The sequence below is a fragment of the Cydia strobilella genome, chromosome Z (assembly GCF_947568885.1).
Source record: "Cydia strobilella chromosome Z, ilCydStro3.1, whole genome shotgun sequence".
In the NCBI taxonomy this organism is placed as follows: Eukaryota; Metazoa; Arthropoda; class Insecta; order Lepidoptera; family Tortricidae; genus Cydia; species Cydia strobilella.
Window position 1 is genome coordinate 55,437,257 of NC_086068.1, and position 23,951 is coordinate 55,461,207.

The 23,951-nt window shown below is 38.5% G+C and overlaps 1 protein-coding gene across 3 annotated transcripts; it reads left to right on the plus strand.

Annotated features, from left to right (window-relative positions):
- Window positions 1-301: 301 nt before the first annotated feature.
- LOC134755079 (casein kinase II subunit beta) lies at window positions 302-23,406 on the plus strand. Of its 3 annotated transcripts, none has more exons than XM_063691557.1 (8): window positions 302-409; window positions 642-717; window positions 796-898; window positions 3,111-3,210; window positions 6,802-6,893; window positions 11,154-11,343; window positions 11,665-11,762; window positions 23,122-23,406. In XM_063691557.1, the coding sequence occupies exons 2-8, from the start codon at window positions 646-648 to the stop codon at window positions 23,142-23,144; spliced, it is 678 nt and encodes a 225-aa protein (XP_063547627.1). In that variant the 5' UTR covers window positions 302-409; window positions 642-645; the 3' UTR covers window positions 23,145-23,406. The 3 variants fall into 3 exon arrangements, with proteins under 3 accessions (XP_063547627.1, XP_063547629.1, XP_063547628.1); XM_063691559.1 differs by having other exon boundaries at window positions 23,125-23,406; XM_063691558.1 differs by having other exon boundaries at window positions 324-469.
- The last annotated feature ends 545 nt before the right edge of the window (window positions 23,407-23,951 follow it).

Genomic DNA, 23,951 nt, shown 5'->3' on the forward strand with positions numbered 1-23,951 from the left:
TGACTAATCCGCCAATTTAGCCACTTTCACTAATTTTAAATTTATTATAATATTTTAACCCGCTCTAAATTAAAAAAATGCCCCCAAACGCGAATACTAGCGTCACAAATTGGTATTATTGCGTCAGCAACCCATTTTATCGGCAATATCGGTCATAATCGGCGGTCGAATTCGGCGAGCCAAATTGATGTTTGAGTCCGCACGGCCTGATTTGGTCGGACAATTTAATCAGATTGGCGAAAAGATGTCCTCATTTAGTGTGTGAGTACCCTTTAGTGTCCTTCCTACTTTTATCTGTGAACGACCATAGACAAAGCTGGATATCCGCATCACTAGACGAAATAGTGAATGAATGAAATTGTCTCCCTCTGAGGAGATCGTCAAGCGTGGCTAATCAAGGTACCAAAAGGTGAGGTTTCTCGGCTTTAATTCCCTGTTTAACACGTTATAAACTGCCAAATACGACCAAGTAAGTCCTGCCAGAAACACTGCGTTATAGATTAAACTTGAAATTAGCGTCAAATAGTTCAAGTCATCGTTGCAATCTTAGGAATGCGAATTTGATGAAGTGTGCCCAGTCAGGCGTTGGTTTTGTATGCAAGAAACTGACAACCAAGTTAGTGAATATTTGTGTGTTCTAGGAAAATGAGTAGCTCGGAGGAGGTATCATGGATTTCATGGTTCTGCGGGCTGCGGGGGAACGAATTCTTTTGCGAGGTGAGTAAATCGAACATGGAAAACTGAATGCATCAATGCACGAAGATAATGTCCTTATTGATCGTTGTTCTATTTCAGGTGGACGAGGATTATATTAATGATAAATTTAATCTGACGGGGCTGAACGAACAAGTGCCGCACTATAGACAAGCCTTGGACATGATCTTGGACCTTGAGCCTGGTAACTCCCACATTTTTTTTTGCCTTTTTTAATGCGATTTCAAAATTTGAAGTATTTGTATCAATTTTAAAAATGTACAGATAATCTTGAGCACACTGCAATTACCCTTTTTTATTAATTTTTACTATGTAATTTTCTTAGTTGTCATCATTACAGTGCCATTTTTTTTCATGTGTGTTTGATTAGCTTAGAAAAACTCATATTTTTTTATATCTATTTATTGACAAACAAATGGTCATATACAAAAATGCTTTATAATAAACATTAGCTACCAGCCCAGCTTCGCACGGGTACCCATAACAAATTATACACCTAAACCTTCCTCGAGAATCACTATTAATAGGTGGAAACCGCATGAAAATCCGTTCAGTAGTTTTTGAGTTTATCGCAAGCATACATACAGACAAACGCTGCGGGGGACTTTGTTTTATCAGATGTATAGTTAAGAGCTACAGTTTCCTTAAATTGTTATGTTAACACTAATGTTGTGAAAAAGGCCTCAGTACTCTCAGTAGTCTATAAGATTTTAAGAAATATGCCTTTTTAACTACTCCAGGATGTTTGTTGCCATATATCGGAGCGGCCAAGGTGTTCACAATATCTGAACACACACTAACGCCCTGACAATAGAGGCGTGTTCAGATATTTGTGAGCACCTAGGCCGCTCAGATATATCTGATGGCGACTGTACAAAAAAAAGGTTTTTTTTGGCAATAGGTAATCAACTTTTGCTTAATTTTATAGTTTTTCTTTGTCGGCAAGGGATGCACGCATTTTTTCAAAGCATAATCTTCCCTTGCGCATTTACGTGATCTTACGTCATCAATCCTCCATCCCTCCCTGTAAGAATAAATATGACACGGTCGACCCCTTCCCCTCTCCCCCCCTAATTTGCCTTACGTAATAAATGAATGACTTGAGACTTGGAGCCTTTATCCTTTAACCTCTCACTTCCTACCAACTTGATATAGGGTCAGCCGGTCAGCATAAGCAATTAAAGTGTCCATCTAAGCTATCTCTGCACTAACTTTGACAGAACGAAGTTTAGTGTCATTAGAAACATGATGTTTTCATAAAAACTTGACATTAACTTAGATAACTTAGCGGTTTCACTCATGTATTTTTAGCCACTCGTGCGACATGTTAAGTTAGCTAAGTTAATATGTCTCACGATAGTTTAAATTCGAAAACTTGACATTCAACACATTCCATGCCAGGAAACCGCCTAGTGGGCACTAGGCGTAAACTACTGTGTTCTCTATTATGTGGCCCCACCAACCCGGCTAGCAAGCACCTATAGATATTGTATGGCTGTTGGAACACGGTCTAATTTTTTGTCCGGCAACGTCTCATACTTTGTTCTAGCAAACACCATGCAGAGTTAGGCATGATTTCCTCCTAAGCTGAAGTCGGTCGAGCGTATCGTCGGAAGAAAAATCTGCCGCAGACGTCAGCATCTCTGTGGGGGCCCATAGAACATTGTGTTAATTTGTACGCTTAACCGATGTCAAAGTAGGAGGAAATCAAGCCTTAGCTTAGTCTGACCAGGGGGGTGTCACTACGCAGTTTAGGTACATTTGGCCGCGCGCCTCCCGGGCAGGCGTATGGCAGTGGGCTGCCGCTCGGTTACGTCGGATACACATGGCTTCGAAACCTAAATCTCGATCTAATCTGTATAAAACATCCTTAATTTATTGAATATTGATTGCCCAGAAACAATATTAATAACTGACTGACATATTTTCAAAGGAATACGGCAGTGGCATACCTACTTCCGTGACAATCAGACATACTATCTCAGGATAAAAAAAATATGTTTACAGAATCAACGTTTGTAATTCCTACATATTTATCTTAAAATTAATAAATCAATAGGTAGGTATAGGTACAAAAACTTGTCAAGTGACAACACACAGCTCGGTCATAAAACTGCGGCGCGCAAAGAAGATTCACGGTTCGTGCGCGGTTATAAGTTTCAATTTTTTTTGCAGGCGGCGAGTATAGGTAAAATTTTATACCTAAATATGAATTTTGTGAAGGAGTGAATTTTCTGTACGGTAGTACTATTAGTTATTCTGTGGTCTGACTCAAAAATGTTAAATCATAACTTCAAGATTGGAGGTAAAGACTGAACTGTGGCTTTATTCACAACACTATTGACTAATGTAAAATGTCAGTTGATGCTAAGTTACATTGATGTTTGGTTCTACAGATGATGACTTGGATGATAATCCCAACCAGTCTGACCTCGTAGAGCAGGCTTCCGAGATACTGTATGGACTGATACACGCCCGCTACATATTGACCAACAGGTTAGTTCTATATCTACTGCCCTAATTTTGTGTGTTGATTCCATCCATCAATCTCAATTTAAATGTATAATAGGGTCATTGTGCTAGTTTTCGTCCACTTGACGAAATATTAATATAGACCTACATTGCTGCACAACTTTCGACTTACTGCAATCGTTAATGTCTGAAAAATATATCTATCTACATAGAATAGTTATTTACGATACAAGTGCGGAAAAGAGGAAATTCGAAACGAGTGGCGATAAATTAAAACACGACCGCAGGGAGTGTTTTAAATCGACACGAGTTGCGAATTACCTATTCGCACGTGTATCGAACAACGTTTTACAGTACATATGGCCCTTTAAACTTTCGACATATGCACGAAAAGTGCTCTTTACGCACTAGTGCGAGAATGTAGCACCATAATATATGTACTGTAAATTATATTTCGCAACTAGAAAATTTAAAATGAAATATATTATTTGCTAATCCGTCAAGTGGACGAAAACTAGAGCATGGAGGGAAACTAGCGCAATGACCCTAATAAAATACTTGATGATTAGTGTTTATTGCGAGTTTGTAATTGTATGCAGTTGCTACTTGCGTTTAGGCCTATGGGGCCTGTTTTACATTGATAGTTGATACTAATCAATGTGTAATTAGACTAATTAGGCCTCACTTATCCCTCAGCCACACTTATCCATATTGGCCTTACCATAAGTATTGCTCTTGGCTACCATAATCAGCATTAAATTAGTTTCGTGTCGTTCACTATGACGCGCAGATTTGTCAAATCTAACCTTTAATGACATGACAATACGAGTCAAGGCACGCGTCGTCGTGAATGACACGATCTATAATAATCCTAAGTTGCTTATCATGTACTGATAATTATCAAAATTATATTTAATGTAATTATAATTAATCAGTAATAAGTGTGTTTATTGCTTTCATAGGCAATGATCGGACAAATCATCGCAAAACCATCAATAATCATATATCAAAATAGGACAAGATTTATTAAACTCTTATTATGTACAGTATTTTTGAATTTCCAGATTATACTCAAAACTGCAGTTCAAAATTGTTCAATTTTTTTTTATCCTGTTCCATACCATATTTATTTTTGCGATAATTTGTCCGAACTCTATTCATAGGTTATACAAGTTGGTACATTTTATTGGTTCAGCTAAGAAACCCTGTAGGGCACTGCAATATAACTTAAATCTAACTTAATTACTATAGCTTAAAGCTATCTCCAATACATTGCTTTTAATGACCATGTATCATACTAATATACATCTTTTAAACGGTTACAAATATTTTTAACTTGCGATATCAAAACTACTATACTATATACCTAGTCGGCTCATAAGTTCTGTCACTGGCCTTTAAAATTTAAATTTGGAACTCCTAAAACAAAAACCGTTCTGCATTTGAATTTCGAATCTTTATTAAATATTTGAGTAGTATAATTTTGCAATTTTCTGTTTTCTTCAACATGGAGTGGACGCTTAAAGATAGCCGTACCGCAATAATTGCACTATATCGTTGTGGTCACTCGCCGACTAAAATTTTTAAGCTACTTGAAAATTTAAAATTCTCTCTAAGATTTGTGTATCGTACCATAGAAAGATACAGTGAGGTCTCTAGTTTAAATGACAAGAAAAGAAGCGGTCGTCCGCGTACAGCTAGGACTCCAGCGGTTGTACAAGCAATTAGGGCACGCATTGCCAGAAATCCCGCTAGGAAACAAAAAGTTATGGCCCTCCAGATGGGTTTGAGCAAAAACACGGTGAAAAGAGTGCTTAATCAAGACCTGAGACTTCGTGCTTATAAACGAAAAACTGGCCATCTTCTCAATGGTCGGCTTAAAGCTTTAAGGCTTAAAAGATCTAAAGCTTTATTGAAGAAGTACGCTAAAAATAAGCACCGTTGTATACTGTTTTCGGACGAGAAAATTTTTGACATAGAAGAAAACTGTAATAAACAAAATGATAGAGTGTACGCTCGCAATAGTAAAGAAGCGTCTAATAGCATTCCCCGTATTCAAAGAGGTCATCACCCTTCATCTGTGATGGTTTGGCTGGGAGTTTCTTATGCGGGCGTCACTAGTATGCATTTTTGTGAGAAAGGAGTAAAAACTAGTGCCAAAGTGTACCAAGACACGGTGTTGACTAATATTGTGAAACCACTATCCCATACGATGTTTCTAAACCAGCATTGGGTTTTCCAGCAGGACTCTGCTCCAGCCCATAAGGCAAAGTCTACACAAGCCTGGCTCGCCTCCAATAAAATCGACTTTATACGGCATGAAGATTGGCCCTCCTCTAGCCCAGATCTTAATCCTTTAGGCTATAAAATATGGCAGTATTTAGAGGAAAAGGTGTGCTCAAAACCTCATGCAAATCTAGACTCGCTGAAAAAAATCTCTTGCTACGGCAGTGGCCAATATCGACATGAAAGTGGTGCGTGAATCCATTGACGACTGGCCACGAAGACTTCAAGCCTGTGTAGATAATTATGGCGGTCATTTTGAATAAATGTTATACATTTAGATTCTCTAGTTTATAAGCTTTCAAACGCTGTACAAATTATACGGAATAAACTTAAACTTTTGATTTTATTTGATACTATGTATATGACAGAACTTATGAGCCGACTAGGTAGATACTACATGTTTTGTCACAAACACATGCAAATATTTAAAATGTCATGTGTATTGCATGCTCAAATTACTTATACCTACTCTATTACAAATGTATATCATTGAGATATTCTCGAGTAGTATAATGAGAACACAAAAAAAATGTTTGTCTAATTGCTGTACAGTCGCCATCAGATATATCGGAGCGGCCAAGGTGTTCACAATATCTGAACACGCACTCTAACGCCCTGACAATAGAGGCGTGTTTAGATATTTGTGAGCGCTTTGGCCGCTCCGATATATCTGATGGCGGCTGTACCAATAAAGCTACATTTTAATGGAAGTGCGGTGTCTCTTGACACAGGTATCTCGATACTTATAAAGAGACACAAACTTGCATATTGTAAAACTGTTTGGTTTACTGAATAATAGTAGATTGTGTCACAAGGGAGCAAAATGACATATTTACGGCGAGGGCGTACATTGGATTCTGAACGAAGCGAAGGATTCTATAATTTAATCCTGAACATATTGAGGGGTTTAAGTGTTAACGCCCAAGGTGGAAATAATTTTGCTACCGTGTGACACATACTGCTTTTCACATCACCTATGAGGAAATTATTATGTTCCAAAATATTATTTAACCACAAAAAATAGTATGCGAAAAAGAAGAAAAATCGTGTCCTAGAACAGAAGAGTGCCACTTTGATCCCTCTTATCAGGGAAGAAAAGTGCCCCTTTGATCCCTCATAGCGGGGAAGAAAAAGCCCTTTTACGAATAGGTGATGTGATTTTTTTTTTTTTTTTAATTGCTACCTCTTTTTACAAATAATTTTAATGTTGCGCTTTACAGACCTATTTCGTCTTTTCTTCTATTGTCTATTTAATTCCTGTTTTGGATCTTTTTTTAATATATTTATGTGTGAACCGTGCAGATAATATGTATCATGTGTTGCCAACAGAGGTATTGGTCAGATGCTAGAAAAATTCCAAGCCGGGGACTTCGGACACTGTCCCAGAGTTTACTGTGAGACTCACCCTATGCTGCCACTTGGTAAGTATTATCATGTTTCTAGCTAGGGTCTATATTGTTTCCCATATAGTTTTAAGTCATAATGTATTTTTTGTCCACATTTTCGTTAGTCATAATTTGGGATTTCTCAGAAACGCGCAACTTTTCAGGATTGTCATAAAACAAACCTAACCTAACCTATCCTATCTATAGGATAACCTGAGGAAAATACTGAAAAGTTAACGGTTTCAGAATTATGACTAATGATAATATGTCAATCATTACATGATGACTTTCAATAATTATGTCAAACAAAGGGACTCCTTCTAACTATGAATCTGATTAGACAAAAATGGGAAAAAAATATGCAATAAAAAAGCATATATGTAAAATCGCCAAGGACAAATTATTTTCTTTGTTTCAATAAATGGTTATCTATACATTAGTCCAAATGAAATTTCGGGGTAGGCAAATTGATAATTTGAGCATTGAAATCTATTACAATAAATTGATATTTGACAAAAGATGTCAAACTATGTACTCGTAGTACCCATAGACATAGTAGCATAGACAAGTAGTTATAGACGCGCCACCGAGCGACCGGGGGTAAGAGAAAGAATGTTCATATAAAACTTGGGCAGCATAGGAATTTTTCTCTTTCACTCTTATAAATTTCAGTATTTCGCCGTCGCCTCCTTACCTATGATGCCACCCGGTCGGTGATAAGGACAAAGCATGGCACTGTTTTCTCTTTCCTCTTATAGAAATCGCAATAAGACTATCTTTCTCCATCAAAGAGTGTCAGGCCCTTGCGTAGTACCCAGCCAGTCTGAACGGCAGCGGGGCGATGAGCGACCATTCATACATTCATTTCTTTCCAATGTATAAACGACACAGAGAGACATTAAATTACTGAACAGTCAAGTCACTGTCAATTTATGCTTTTATATGTACCTATATATAAAAACAAACTCCATTCCTCAACGCGCTCTCTCTCTCTCTCAAACTTTAGGTAAAAAAATTCGGCGAAAGATAGTTCTATAACATTTAAAACTTTCGCGTTTTGAACATATATTAAATCACATTTACAATCGGGTCGGGTCGGGTTAGCCGCGACCACGACCAGTGAAACCTGTGTCGAAACGTCGGTAAATTAAGGTAACATAATAAATTCGTGATATACCCTATTGTAAATGTGAAAGTAGTTCTGTACTCAACAATACTTAGTGTATAACAATGAGGACATTGTAGGGGAGCTACATACAATGTTCGACAACAAGACGATATAACTTTTTGAATTAGCAAATTCCTGTCAGTCTTATCAACCTGAGGGGAGAAAGAATTTATTATAGCATATGCCTCTCCCATATAGTCACTTATTTCCTTATAATTTGGGTCACATGTCAGTGACAAAAAATTTCTACGAGGTTGGAGATTCAGTGTTCCCAGTAATAATAATAATAATTTTCATGTGATGAGCACAGATTTGTTCCCTAGAATGTCGAGATTTCCTTTAGAAAACTTTAGCATCACTTAGTAGCTTAAGTGTTGCTTAAGTATGAAATAGGTACGAGGGAGGCGAAACTTATCATCTTGCTTACTTGCTAGAATAGAAAACGCTTCTAGTTTAGTAGATATTAGCAATTTTCAATATTATCCACCTTTCGGAGTTAACCCAATGCACCTTACTCAGTATAATAAGTTTTTGACAAATATGTCATTTTGTAAAACGCATAATTATTGCCGAATGTACCTAATTGTGGGTACCAGATTATTGTATTGTAGTCTGTATTATATATTTTTTATACTTACAATTATAACTATTATACTTACAAAAAATTATAGGGTATTTGACTACTAGTCAAATCATTTCCTTTTTTCGAACTGTCAAAACGATTTGCTACTATGGAATTTATATGAAACACTAGCATGTGACGTCACGATCAAATTACCTACTCTTTTAAAAATAGAGATTGTGTCTAAAAGTAACTGCTGTTTACGTTGCTGTATTAATCTTCTGGTGCTTTATTTATTGCATGGTGTAAAATAATTTATATTAAATACAGTCAAATACCCTATTATGTTGAGACGACCGGTCTGGCCTAGTGGGTAGTGACCCTGCCTGTGAAGCCGATGGTCCTGGGTTCGAATCCCGGTAAGGGCATTTATTTGTGTGATGAGCACAGATATTTGTTCCTGAGTCATGGGTGTTTTCTATGTATTTAAGTATTTATATATTATATATATCGTTGTCTGAGTACCCATAACACAAGCCTAATCGGGCTTACCGTGGGACTTAGTCAATCTGTGTAAGAATGTCATATAATATTTTTATTTATTTTATTTATATGGCTATTAGAAGTACAGTATAAATAGTATATGGACATACAACTGTAAGAGAGCTTGCGGCTAGACTTTGCACATCTATAAAACATGTAATCACAGGTCAACAGATTAATTACTCGCACATAATAGACAATTTCTAATTATATGTCTTAAAGTTTTATAATTATCTTTGCTAACACGTATGGATATACTCCAGATGATAATAAGTACATTAAATTGCATTATACAAAAGTGTATTTAGGTGAATCATCTTTTTCTTGTTACTAATTGCCATAGTTATTTTCCTCTGGACGACTCTTTAAAACCCTGATTTCATGGTTCATGCTATAGGTAGTACAGTCGAAGGCAAAAATATGTCATCCACGATGGCGCGCAGATTTGTCAAATCTAACCTTTAATAACGTGACATTATGAGTCAAGGCACGCGTCTTCGTAAACACGATATATAACGGAATTTACGAAACATGCATTTTTGTGGTAGTGACTCGTATAAGCCATATCCCTGATGGGCCATCTATTAAACATGCTAGGAGAACAAGATACAACATTTCTTCTAAGAAACCGTGGTATTGTTCGTTGAACAACGGGACAGAACAACAACAAGAAAAAGTTGTTCCACCCATTTCTGCCGTGATAACAACATATAGGTATGCAGTAATCGCGGTAGAAATGTCATGCGATTGTTTATCTTGTTCTCTTTGAATAAGTTATTTAAACGATGTTTTTCATGCATGTACTGCACATGCGATAAGCAGGGCAGATTTACAATCCCTAAAACCCGGAAAAGTGCGAGTCGGACTCGCGCACCGAAGGTTCCGTACTATTTAGTATTTGTTATAGCTGCAACAGAAATACATCATCTGTGAAAGTTTCAACTGTCTAGCTAACTCGGTTCATGAGATACAGCCTGGTGACAGACAGACGGACAGTGGAGTCTTAGTAATAGGGACCCGTTTTTACCCTTTGGGTACGGAAACCTAAAAAGTAAGTATGCCTAACTAGTTAGATGGCACAAGGACTTGTAGCGCTACAATGTAAAATGCGGAGTGCACAGTTTAATATGCGCTTAAATTGATTTGACTAAAATTAGAAGAACCAACTATTTAAACATTATTTTTTAAAACGGGACTTAATCGCGTATCTTATAGAACAGATTAGCACGATAATTACCTCCGAAGCTTCGAAGCCAACTTTGCCTTCGTGGTCTCAAAAAAGACTGACGAGCATTGACAACAACATCTTCTACAAACGCGTTTTTTCGAACTAGCCACACTTGGAATAAATTTAAAAGTGGAAAAAATACTGCCTTGGGTGAGTTTTGAACTCGCGGCCTCTGGTTTAAGTCTCACCCAAGGCAGTAATTTTCCACTTTTAAATTTATTATATTTAATTTTAATTTAATTTATTTATTTCCTTTAAGTACAATTATAATTTACATCATGTTGTTCATAAGAGCAGGAAACGATTCCTCCATACTAGTAAAAACTGTATGACGGCAGGAAGCACCACCTCTCCCGGATCACATTTAATCTTATCTAGCAGTAGGTATACATGTATTTGCGCAGTACTAGATATATATATGTAATATTGTATAAAGATGACAAGAAAATGAAAAAAATAAAACAGGTTGCAACAAGAAGAAAAAAAACAAAGCAAATAGCATTGGAAATAAGTGTTTAAGCTTAGTAGCATCGTTCGCGGACGTTTCTGCTTGTTAAAAATTAATTTAGCCACGCTTGGTCTTGTTTATTAACATACCCCAGGGTCTTGGGTCCGGGATTGGTTTCGTGTATTTATTATACTACGTTTATTGTAACATAGTTACCAAACTATGAATAAAAAATGTTAAAATAGTTTCTGTTTTAACCTATTTTTTGGTGTTCCAACAATCCCGCACCCAAAAACCCCGGGGTAAGTTTATCAATGTTCGGTTCTAAATGTAAACTTTGCGAGCAGGTCTGTCCGACGTGCCCGGCGAGGCGATGGTGAAGGTGTACTGCCCCAAATGTATGGACGTGTACACGCCGAAGTCGTCGCGCCACCACCACACCGACGGCGCTTACTTCGGCACAGGGTTCCCGCACATGGTGTTCATGGTGCACCCCGAGTACCGGCCCAAGCGGGCCACCGTGCAGTTCGTGCCGAGGTTAGCTAATATCTCTTACACGTCTATTTTTGCACAGATCTGACACAGGCAGACCATCGCAAATCGCAACTATGTCCTGTACATAGTTCAACCAGTCAACCAGTGCGTAGCTGACCGTGATAACTTGTTACTAACCATCTAAGTGAAACAGTAGGCCTATAGTAACTAACCCGAAGGCTGCGTCGGCACGCTCAGAGCGTTAGGAGCGTGCGCGGTTGACGCTAACGCCACAAATATATGGCGGTCGGTGAATGTGCACGCTCGTGACGCTCCGTGGCTGAGATATAAGACAGCGGATCTGTAATCTTGTTTCTGTTGCAGACTATACGGCTTCAAAATCCATCCGCTCGCCTACCAGATCCAACAGCAAGCGGCGGCCAACTTCAAAGCGCCGCTGCGGTGCCTCTCCTACAACAACGGTAAACGCTAGGGGCGCGCTGCGCTCCTGCGCGCTCTCAGGCGCACTGTCCGTTGACGACCCTAGACTGAGCATTGGGCTGGGCTGATTGGTCGACGGGGCCCCGCTTGCGGGGCTGTGCTGCCGCCATCTCATATATCGAACGACGAAACCTTGCCGACAATTGCCATCTGACTGCTTAGCATGAATTGCGTTTGTCGTGCGCAACTCCTTCAAGAACTTAGTCGCTGGCGACGACGCAAGTCATCCTAAGCGGTATGACATATACACTTAACCTTACAGTCAAAGTCTTAAATGAGTATACAATTTTGCACTTTATTTTAATGGTTCAATGTGAAAAATGTACACATCTATGAGTTTGTGAATTGTTGGTTCATCAAGTAAACTTACTTACCGTTCCGTTAAAAGTTACTCCAGAAATGTATAGAAAATTGCCATTATCAGGTGATAATTGTCAATTAAAAAAATTGGCACCTGAAGTATTGTAGTAGGTAGCAAGAGCGTCGTCAGCTGATGGACCAAGGGAGATCACCGTAGTCCTAGCTAAGGAGAGGAAAGGCATACGTTGTATGTAATATTTGACTGCCCCACTCCCCTGCTGCCCCTGGGTGACGCCCTTTCTAGCGACGTGAATATCTACAGAGCGACCTACCCTGAATTCATGAAAAAATATGAAATAATAGGACCTAGACCAAAATGTATGAAATTTTTAGTGATATTTGGGTCAGTCCCATAGTAAATGGTTTTAATTTTCAGTATATACACATTATATTACATTCACCATGAGTATTGCTAAGAGTTGAAAAAACATCCTACAGATTTCAGTTTCGAGTATCATGTTATATTGCTGATATATTTGATGGCGACTCTGGGTATTACAAGTTCGGGAACCAGTCGACCAATGAGCCCAGACGGCGTTGTACATTAGTTATTATACTAGTGTATAATGTCAACCGATGTATGCTCAGACACCGTCCTAAAGAAATATTTTTAAAATTGTTCACATGCTATTTCCTTAGAACGGTGCAGTAATGCTCGGTATACACGATCGAATTACATTGACATTTGTATGTTCGTCTTTCTCAGTCGGGTTTTATATGACGAACACCGCACACTACGTATGCAAAACGATACTTAAGTTTTGACATTTTAATTAGTGTATAATATGCAATAAAATATCATGTATATTTATTAATAATGTGTGTTTTATTTCCATTTCCATACATGGTGTGGGGTGTTGTTTAAGGGGTCATCCATTAATTACATCACACGTTTAGGGGGAGGGAGGGGGTCAAGAAAATGTGACATGTTGTGACAAGGGGGAGGGGGCAGTCAAAAACTTTGTGGCGTCACTTAAACATATTTTAATTATTTTATTCGTAATATTGTCTTAGGTTACCGCGATAGTTACTCATGAAATAAAACTATGAAAACGGATTATATCGCGTATTATAAATTCAATATACGCAATATAATCGGTTTTCATATTTTATTTTATTCGGTTAAATAACTAGTTTTTGGAACGATAATCATTTTTATTCGTTTAATTCTCTTTCCTAATCAGTTTTGGGTTATATAATTTTCATTACTAATACATATTTCTTTTGTCAAAAATATTTTGATAAAATATTAATACTTAATTCGATTTGCCGATTTCGTGAAAAGAATCTGATGTCACACCAGGGGGGGAGGAGTTTGCCAAATGTGACCAAGTGTGACAATGAGGGGGGGAAGGGTAAAATAACCTAGAAATTCGTGTGACGTAATTAATAAATGACCCCTAAGTCCATTTAACACTGACTGTTTGTGTCCCTTTGTTTAATGGTGTGCGTGTATTTGTTGCCAATACTACTCTTTAGTATACCGCTTAACTCAGATGGTTAGTATATTCTTATTTGTCCCCGCCCCATGTGACCGTTGCCACACATGAGGCGGGGACAGATGGGAATGATTCATATGAATGCACCTTTTCCCATCTGTGCCCGGCGGAGACAAAGGGAATACCCAAGATGGTTGATGAGAAGTAACTTGAGTTGGAAGGTGTAAATTAGATTTCAACCTAGAGTGCGTTCTCTACTAGAAAACTGTCTGCGTTAAGTGGCAAGGTTGTAAATAAAAGTTAGAATCGCTGTGCAGGATAGTTCAAAGCATTATTTTAATAGGGGATATTACTGCAATGATCTGCCACCAGAGTGCAGCACTCCTTTTTAGGAAACCATACTAGAGTAACTTATACATACTGTACCTTTAACAGGTTTTAGACAAGTTTTCAGAGATAATAAAATATGACATTGATGCATCAAGGCGGTTTGTTTACACAGGACCTACCGGGAAACGCGAATCCGAAATTTCGCTATCTGCCTCTTTATCGCTCGAATATGCAAGTGACAGAGATAACGTAATTTCGATTGATAACGTAATTTCGATTTCTTGTTTCGCGATAGACCCTCAGATTGTGGTAGTGGCGCCACCTACGCAGAGTTTCGCGTAATATTCCCTATTCAAATTTTCTAATCTTAGGCGGTTATCACACTTGCGTCGATTCCGAATAAAAAAAACTAATATTTACTAAAAGGTTGAGTATAATCGTTAGTGTTTGAACGCTGTTAATATGCTTACGGCTTTAGTAGCTGCTATTTTTGTTATCCCTGTGAAAACGTACCAGACACACCAAGAGCACGGGAATAAGGTATGAACATTTTTATAACAACGTTCGAATTATCCTGAATACTTACAAGTTATATCATAATCTGTTTCTGTTAGAAAAGGACGTACACAGTACGTCCGTCATAGATTCGCTTCGTATTTAACCGACTACAGTAGGGTGGACAGGTCAGAATTTAACACACTCGCGGACACGAATGCTATAGCAGTCGCGAAGTATTTTGGTCTGTGACACATGACGTCACTAGGCGGCCGCGAACGTGTTATATTGTGTTGGTTTCAGTCGGAGACACGTGAAATATAAAGACGTTATATTATAATATATATCCGTACGAAGTTGTAACCCTCATTGTGTATAATAGACATGTTTCTAGTTCTCTTCATATTTTGCCAGTATGATTACGTTCATTCCTCAATCATCATTCGCTTGTAAATCAATTTCGGGACCTGTACATATCACTTTAATATGGTCAAGGTATCACGTTTGTTGCATGGGAGTCCCACTTAAATATTTATTTTATTCTGTTTTTAGTATTTGTTGTTATAGCGGCAACAGAAATACATCATCTGTGAAAATTTCAACTGTCTATCTAGCACGGTTCATAAGATACAGCCAGGTGACTGACAGACAGACGGACAGCGGAGTCTCAGTAATAGGGTACCGTTTTTACCCTTTGGGTACTAAACCCTAAAAATAATACATTTTAATCACGTATGTCTAGTTGTTGAAATAATTAATTTAGATAATTATACATTTTCTTATATATCATTTTTAGCTAATTATGGTATGAGGTAAAATTTTGGACGCAATAGAAAACTAAGTTAAAATCCGTGTTTTGACGATGACGTGACCTAAGTACATTATTAGTAAACTATAATTTTAAAATTTATCATATTTATGCCGATTTACGAACGAACCATTATCATGAGCGTTTTACGTTTTGTTATCTGTCAAGCTACTTAAACACGCTCCATCCAAGGTCAAATTACTTTCTCCACTAGTGGATAAAATGCACAGATAACAAAACGTAAAACGCTCATGATAATGGTTCGTTCGATATTAATTATCATTAAATAAATGGTTTGAGAATCTAATAAAAAATACCAAATTTAGCTTTATTTAATGATTTTAAGTCATAAACCTTAAAATTCCATAAAAAACGTTTGTTTTTTTATAATGATGTTTAATATAATTCTGAACGCATAAGATGAGTCGATGCAATTTCAAAACGCATCGTTGACATTTCATACATCAGAAATGTCAACATTGTCAACAATTTTTTTACTTAAAACCTTTTCTCACCGACTCGCGTAATAATACACAACTTCCAGAGTTTTCTGTTATAATATCGTAAAGAAATGAGTGATTCCAGTGATGAAGATGATCTAACGCCTGTGGATGTTGCACTTTCCTCGCTATAGTGAGGTGAAAAGTTTTGTGTTACACACGGGCGCAAATGTATTCTACTTCTCGTGTTTCAATTCTACACTCGCGGGTAAAATACAACTTTGCACCCTTGTATAACAAATAACTATTGACCCTCTTAAGCAATGTTGCGTGCTAAATTTGTTTCACAAGGTACTAACAGCAACACTCTTTTAGCTGTCCATCGGTGGACCTTAGGTATGCCTTTTGTAATAAGGTTTACGAACGAAAGTTGGTTTATCTTATCGTATTTGATATCAACATTCGAACCAAGATTACTCTGGCTCATGGCATTGGCAATGAAAAAGCATGGCATTGTTATAAAAACCGGCCAAGTGCTAGTCGGGCTCGCTCACGAAGGGTTCCGTACCATTACGCAAAAAAAAAACGGCAAAGAAATCACGTTTGTTGTATGGGAGCCCCACTTAAATATTTATTTTATTCTGTTTTTAGTATTTGTTGTGTCAGCGGCAACAGAAATACATCATCTGTGAAAATTTTAACTGTCTAGCTATCGTGAGATACAGCCTGGTGACAGACGGATAGACAGTCAGCGGAGTTTTAGTAATAGGGTCCCGTTTTTACCCTTTGGGTACGGAACCCTAAAAACGGGCGGTTGCACCACTTGCACATTGTATGGAAAGTTTCCTAGTAAACCGCCGCGGCGCGCCGGGTGACGTTGATCAGTCTGTCAAGTGCGGATGGTGTAACTGGCACTGAATGTCAAATTTCTATAAAAATATATAGTTTATAACGACCAACACTCCCTCACTTTATTCCATAGAAATCTGTGCAATGTTAGCTTTATACATATAGGAATAGGATCCCTAAGTTATCCCTAATGTGACTAGGTAATGAAGGTACCTACACTCGCCATCTCGCCAACAAATACCTACCGGATCAGCCAAGGTAGTCAAAAGTAGGACATGCAATTTAATGTCATGACTATAGACGCTTTGTTTAGATATTTGTAAACACCTTGGCCTCTTCGTTATATCTTATTGCGAATGTACTAACTAGTACTAAGTCTAAGTAGCACAAATCAAATTCCTTGACTACCTATTGATTAGTTTTGGGGACGATGTTGAATTAGCTATCAAGATTAGCTATTCTTTTGAATGCTTTACGTCATATAAATACAGACACGTTGCTCACGCCAAGATAACGGCGAAAGAAAACCAATATAGCTAAATCTTACTTGTAAGTGTGAAGGTTACTTTTACAGACGACAGCGACATAGCGGTAATAATAGGGTATTACACGAAAAAGTAACGCGGGCATAGACATAGTATATGTACTCGTACAAGTAGTTATAGACGCGCCACCGAGCTACCGGGGGTAAGAAAAAAAGAATATTCATATAAAATAATATAATAATATAATATTCATATAATTTATCCGGTTTGCATGTCCAATGTCTTTTCTTTTTCACTCGTATAAATTTCGGTATTTCGCCTTAGCCTCCTTGCTATGATGCCATAAGCATAACCCGACCATGAAAAAATGCCCGGTCGGTGATAAAGACAAAAAGCATAACACTATTTTCTCTTTCCTCTTATAGGAATCGCAATAAGACTATCTTTCGCTATCAAAAAGTGTCAGGCCCTTGAACGCGGGTCACGATTTCTTTCTCGAAAACGGCGAGTCGCGTTACTCTTGCCCTAAAAGTGCTCTTGGCGCTGGTGTGCATGTGCACGTGCACAACTATACATGACGAATTCTGTTTTTAGCGTTTAACCCTTGAATGCATGATTTTACCTTTTTGCCCGAAATTAATATCGCATAATTGTTTGCTGATTCTTGAAAAAATAATAAGAAACCGGCCAAGTGCGAGTCGGACTCGCGCACGAAGGGTTCCGTACAATTACGGAAAAAAACAGCAAAAAAAATCACGTTTGTTATATGGGAGCCCCATTTAAGTAATTATATTATTCTGTTTTTAGTATTTGTTGTTATAGCGGCAACAGAAATACATCATCTGTGAAAATTTCAACTGTCTAGCTATCACGCTTCATGAGATACATCCTGGTGACAGACAGACGGACAGCGGAGTCTTAGTAATAGGGTCCCGTTTTTACCCTTTGGGTACGGAACCCTAAAAAAGTGAAATATCGATTTTCACTGCAAAATCAGTGTTAGAAGTTGCATAGGCTAAATCACCTTTATATAAATATATAATTTTGTAAGAGATATGGGAAAAAACTTCTGCCATCAGAAAGGTACACTATTTGTGATATTCCTATGATAATTTGTTTTTAAATATAAAACAATTGCAAACCCTGAAAAATCTGCCCAAAATCAAATACTAGAAATCAACTTCCGGATTTTTCCAAGTTATAAATTAAAATACTGCGTAAAAGTTAAGTAACAATTCGGAAAATGTATTAGTTTTACTATTGAAATAATATACAGGAACAAATAGAATTTGTCTAATTATGCATAAAATATGATGTTTATGTTGTGTTGGCTGTAGGCATAGACTATGCATTTAAGGGTCATCCCTTTGACCCTCAAAGGCCACAGACGCCCACGGTTTTGTTTGAATATTAACCTTCATGCATTCCAGTAAGGTTTAGATTACCATGGCGCTTTATATTTAAATATAATAGGCGTGGCGATTAGAGTTGAAATACAGTCAAGATATACAAAGTCATTTCTGTGTCTGGCATATTATAAGAGACATTCAGCTAGTTGATACTCTGCCTTAGAAACTGGGCCAAAGGGCGTAACATTTAAGCAATAACATATACTAAAATACATCCGATTTATACATGTATGCAGAGTGCCGTAGTACCTAGTTTAGTTCATGTATATTTTTGAATATTTTGTACACAGACATAGTTTAGACGCTGCGCTGGTAAGCTAGTTGTTGAAGTTCATTTTGGGCCAGTTTATTTTGTTGTCGATATTTTTTTCGTTAGATTTCGACAAAATTAGGTGGATAGATAGTTCTCTATTCTTACAATATAAGCGGAATTTCACCGTATGTCCTAAAAGATCTTCCTCTGAATTACGATACGAGTATTTCCGTAACTCGATGGAAAATTACATCCTTTCTTCGGTACAAGTTTTGATTTCATATTTGTACCGTTCAAAATGAGCTTTTCAAAACCAGCCAAATCTTATCGAAATCTGTTAGTGCAATTCGCGGACGAATTCTTCAAGAATTTCGACCTGGGGCCCGTTTATAAATGGCTTGTAATACAAGTGGAAGTCCCTTTTTGACAGCTTTTGTTAGAAAGGCACTTCCACTTGTATTACAAGCTACAAGATTTTGTTAAACGGGCCCCTGATGAGGTATGATATTGTGGACGATGCGAAAATCCTCGATCTTCGTATGCGAAGTGTGCTGATGCAAATTATATCGTTTTCATCCCATTGATCCCATCTCAGCGGCTCAAAAAAAGATACTTTGCATTATGAATTATGAGCATTTACCCAAAAAGATTAGTTGAGTTTCAAGTCGCCAATAAGTATATTCACAGACGTGCCTGAGCGGGCGATCATGAAGTGGTCAAAATGATCAAATATAACTTTATTGTTAAGGGAATAAGCCCGTATATAAATCTTTTTGGATACCCCGCTTTGTCATTTCTGTTGACTTTACTCTGGAATGGCTCCCCAATATGGTAGTTTATTTAGGTAGGTGCTAAGTTATTTGTACGGCATTGCGCAGTTAGAGACAGCATAATAACCAATGTATTGTAGAAATGGGGACGGGCTGGTATGTCACCGTTTTAATTATACTTACTTCTATACTTTGAAGTTCGCTAAATTTTGACCCACACAAGAGCTCCTTATAAGTGCGTCCATGGGCCCGTTTCTCAAAAGCTTGTAACTTGTAATATGGGATATTACGGCAATGTTCTGTCACCAGAGTGCAGCACTAGCCTTTTTAGTAAACCATACGAGTCTTATACATACTGTACCTTTAACAGGTTTTTGACATATTAAAATATGACATTGATGTATCAAGGCGGTTTGTTTACAGAGGACCTATCGGGAAACGCGAATCAGAAATTTCGCTATCTGCCTCTTTATCGCTGGAAGATGCAAGAGTGACAGAGATGTCATATAACGAAATTTCGATTTTCTTGTTTCGCGATAGACCCTCAGATTGTGGTAGTGGCGCCACTTAGCAGAGTTACGCGTAATATCCCTATACAAGCGGATGTCACTTTTTGACAGCTTTTGTTAGAAAGGGACTTCCACTTGTATTACAAGTTACAAGCTTTTGAGAAACGGGTCCCATGTCTGATTGAGTGATTAGGTCTGTTTTCGAAAGGCTCGCTGACTACGTGCGTTTATAAAGCCGGGTCCAGACGGGTGTAATGTGTAATGTAATCCATCCTATAGTATAATGTAACAGGAATTCTGCGTGTGGACGGCACGACGAGCATTACATGTAACGCTCGTGCCGGATCAATCGCCTGTCGGTTCTTAGAGCGCGTCCACACGTTGACGCTATATTACACGTAATCTTACATTACACGTAACACCCGTCTGGATCCGGATTAAGATGTGCAGAGCGCGCGTGTAACTAACATGGGTGAATCAACTTTTTCTTATCACTCGTCACCTGGCTCACTCTTAAAACCCTTGTTGTTTTAAAGTATCTGATATCACGAAACATAATTTTTTATGGTTACAAACCCTTTCCATAATGGGTCTTGCAGGTACGTATCATATTAAGAGAATAACATACTATGCTACTATTGTCGCCTGGCTGACGGGAGTGACGGGCTAGAATAACGCAGCGTACTACGTAGGCGAACAACACGCGAACGCGAAGCGAAGCGATGCGGCGCGGGGTGAATCAATCCTTTGATACCTATAGAAGTGTCCTACGTGGGCGGTCTCGTTGCGAATTCTCGTTGCTTCGCTTCGCGTTCGCGAGTGTTCGCCGACATAAGACGCAGCGATACGAAAAAGAAGTTGATCCACTCACATATGCCCGCAACACACTTCGGTGCTGCCAATTTTAACCCTTTATGTACAAAAACCTCTTTCACGCCAAGATCACGTCCGCAAGCGTACCTACCAATACGTGGCGTTTTCAATCAAATGGTACCACATTGTCGCTTACCATAAGGATGAGAATTGCTTGTATTTTTATACGAACAACCTGTCAGAGCGTCCTTATGGCAAGCGACAATGTGGTACCTTATGCTTAAAAACAACACTTTAAACAAAGCATACGCCATAACTATAAGCGTCTCTTGGCGCTGCGTGCACGACGACTAGGCGTTCTTGGCGTCGAAAAGGTTAAGAAAAGAGATGAATTACGAATATTTGGATACACACGGCGATGTGTGTTGTAGGTATTAATGGTGGGCGCTTACCACCACATACGAGCGACCACTAGGCGGGTTCCTGGCAGTGAATGTTAAATGTCAAAATTTTATAAAAATATGATGTTTATAGTAGGTAACTTTTATTCATTTTGTTCTGTCAGTTAACAGTGTGCCTGATGGTATATATGGCCTTCCGTCTGAGAAGGGTCCTTATGCTTCACCTGCATTAAGGACAGTTTTATCAGAATTTCAGATGGAAATATCCTTATTGAACTTGAAGCATAAGGACCCTAGGACAGCATGATGGAAACCCCAGATTACGTAGGGCTTTTATTCAGTGATGTTAGAACTGTGTCATACCCAGGCCCCAGTAGACGCGGTAGTAAGAAAAATTTAATTAAGACTAGCACACGTAAGTTTTTATTTTTATATACGTTACGACTAGGATAATTGTTCTATTGTAGTCGCGTTGTGTTGAGTATGTTCCGTTGTATCAGTTCGGATAATCAATAAATATTTTAACTGCAGATGGTTTTTTATTGCTATCAGCTTTTAACAACGTATTCCTTCGCTGCCATTGTAAGCTAGTTGCTATACCTAAACCTGAGAGCCTACCGCGAAAAAGACATTTCCTTATCTCTAACGCTCTTTCATATTCGAGCGATAGAAAGGCAGATATAGAAATTTCGATCCGTTTTTCGCGGTAGGGCCTCTGTTTTGTTTCTAAAAGCACGTAGATATGTTTGGCACTATCCAACCAACCATACCGGTCGCAGAATCGCAGAAAGTAGTAACTAAATGGCAGATGTGTCGTAACAGTTACTACACTGCGGCTGTGTAGGTACAGTTTTGGTTACTAAGCGTCGTAAAAGTGGTCACACAATGCGACCAGAATTTTTTCAGTAACTAAGTGTCGTCGCCGTGTGTACACTTTTCGGTCACAGTGTCGAATTTTTTTTATACACTGCGTTCAGTTTGTGACCAAATCTATACACAATGTGTCGTAACCGTTACCAAACTGTTTCGAAACATTGTGACCGAAAAAAACTGGTAACAATATGTGCACACGGCGACCACACTTTGTGACCAAAATGTGTCTGGTAACGGAACGGCGACCGAAAATGGTTGTATGGGTGCTCTAGGGCGATTCACACATTGACACTGTTATTTGCAGCGGTAATGGCCTCTCCAAACGTCCCCGTTTATCGCATACGATTTGCAATACATTGCGGCGTTTGGTCGATTGATTGAATTAGTTGGTCCTACTTAGCCAGCAATTATCTAAAATTGCATGCCATTTGTTGCAACGTCACATACGAGAGCGCGCGTATGTGGTCTCGGTTGGCGGTGACCGGTGACAGGATTAAAGCCAAATTGTCGCGTTATTTAAAATTCCGCGTTTAGTTTTCGTTATAAAATTCTTATCCTGTTAACGTTAACACTTTATATCGGCCATCATAACAAATGTTGGCGTGTAAACCTTGTATGGATTAGCTTAAGTGATATTATCTTCATGGTAAATATAGGTTAATATATGTGTTGTTTTCAAGCAAAAGGTACCACATTGTCGCTTGCAATAAGGACGCTCTGACAGGGTATTCGTATAAAGATTCTCCTTATGATAAGCGACCATGTGGTACCTTTTGATTGAAAATGCCACATATGCAGAATTATGCAGTCACCTAATGGCACAACGAAACGCGCAAAAATATCTGACATAATCGTTGTAAAGGCAATTGACCCTTTTGAACGCCACGTACGATAGGCGTGGCGTTCGTGCGTGTGTCGCGCCATCGTGAACCTTGTCGCATTGCACGAAGGTTGATATTGGGCTGTGGCCGCGCGCGTCAGGTGACATCTTTTTGGCGGTCAGACGGGTCAAAGTACGTGTCACATACTTTTTCTCGCTTTGGTGTGCCAAACAGCAGGTGAAACGAACTTGAAAAATGTAAATCTGAACGGCGATTTTTTTTCAGCAGATTCGAAGATTCCAAAATGATTGTAACGAGATGAAGCGGAGACTCCCGACGCTGACCCACAATCACTGCACTGTACTATATAATTATTTTCCTATTTAAAACAGCGTTCAGTTTACTCGTGTAGCTAATAAGTACTGTAAATCCAAAGCAACGGTATGGAGAATTCCTTAGATTAACTACACTAACGTATTTCGTGGATTACACTTCCCCACTTAATGTATGATATTGACGGATTAAAATAGTAATTTTATTTATTTTAATATGAATAAATTATAAAGTTTTTTTATCGTTTTTTTTTTTCAATGTGTGGTGTCACCCCATTTCTCGATGCCTGCGGGGCTACCGCGAAAACCGAAATTCGCAAATTGCGGGGATCTTTCTCTTTTACTCCAATGTAGGCATAATTAGAGTGACAGAGAAAAATGCCCGCAATTTGCGAATTTCGATTTTCGCGGTTATAGCCCTGAATCGCTGCCACGTCAATGAAGTAATAGTGTCATCGGCGCCAAGCCACAAATTGCAACTAAACAACCCGTATAACATATCAAGTCGTGGCGTGTGGAGCAAGAAATGTACTGACTTTAAATGAAGTCAATGGCGGCGAAAAGGTTAAAAGCGTTGGATGTAGCGTGCCGTGCATGACGACAAACCGATCCTATCGGACCCTACAATGAAGTAAGAAAGTATTAACTCGCTACGGTCACAAATTAGCGGCAGTGCCACGTAGCCTAGCCAAAACGGCTAAATCTCTACAAGTCATGGGCCCCGCTGTTACAATAACTTACCAGCATCCATAACTGATGCGCCTAGTCTGGTGAGTTTCAAGG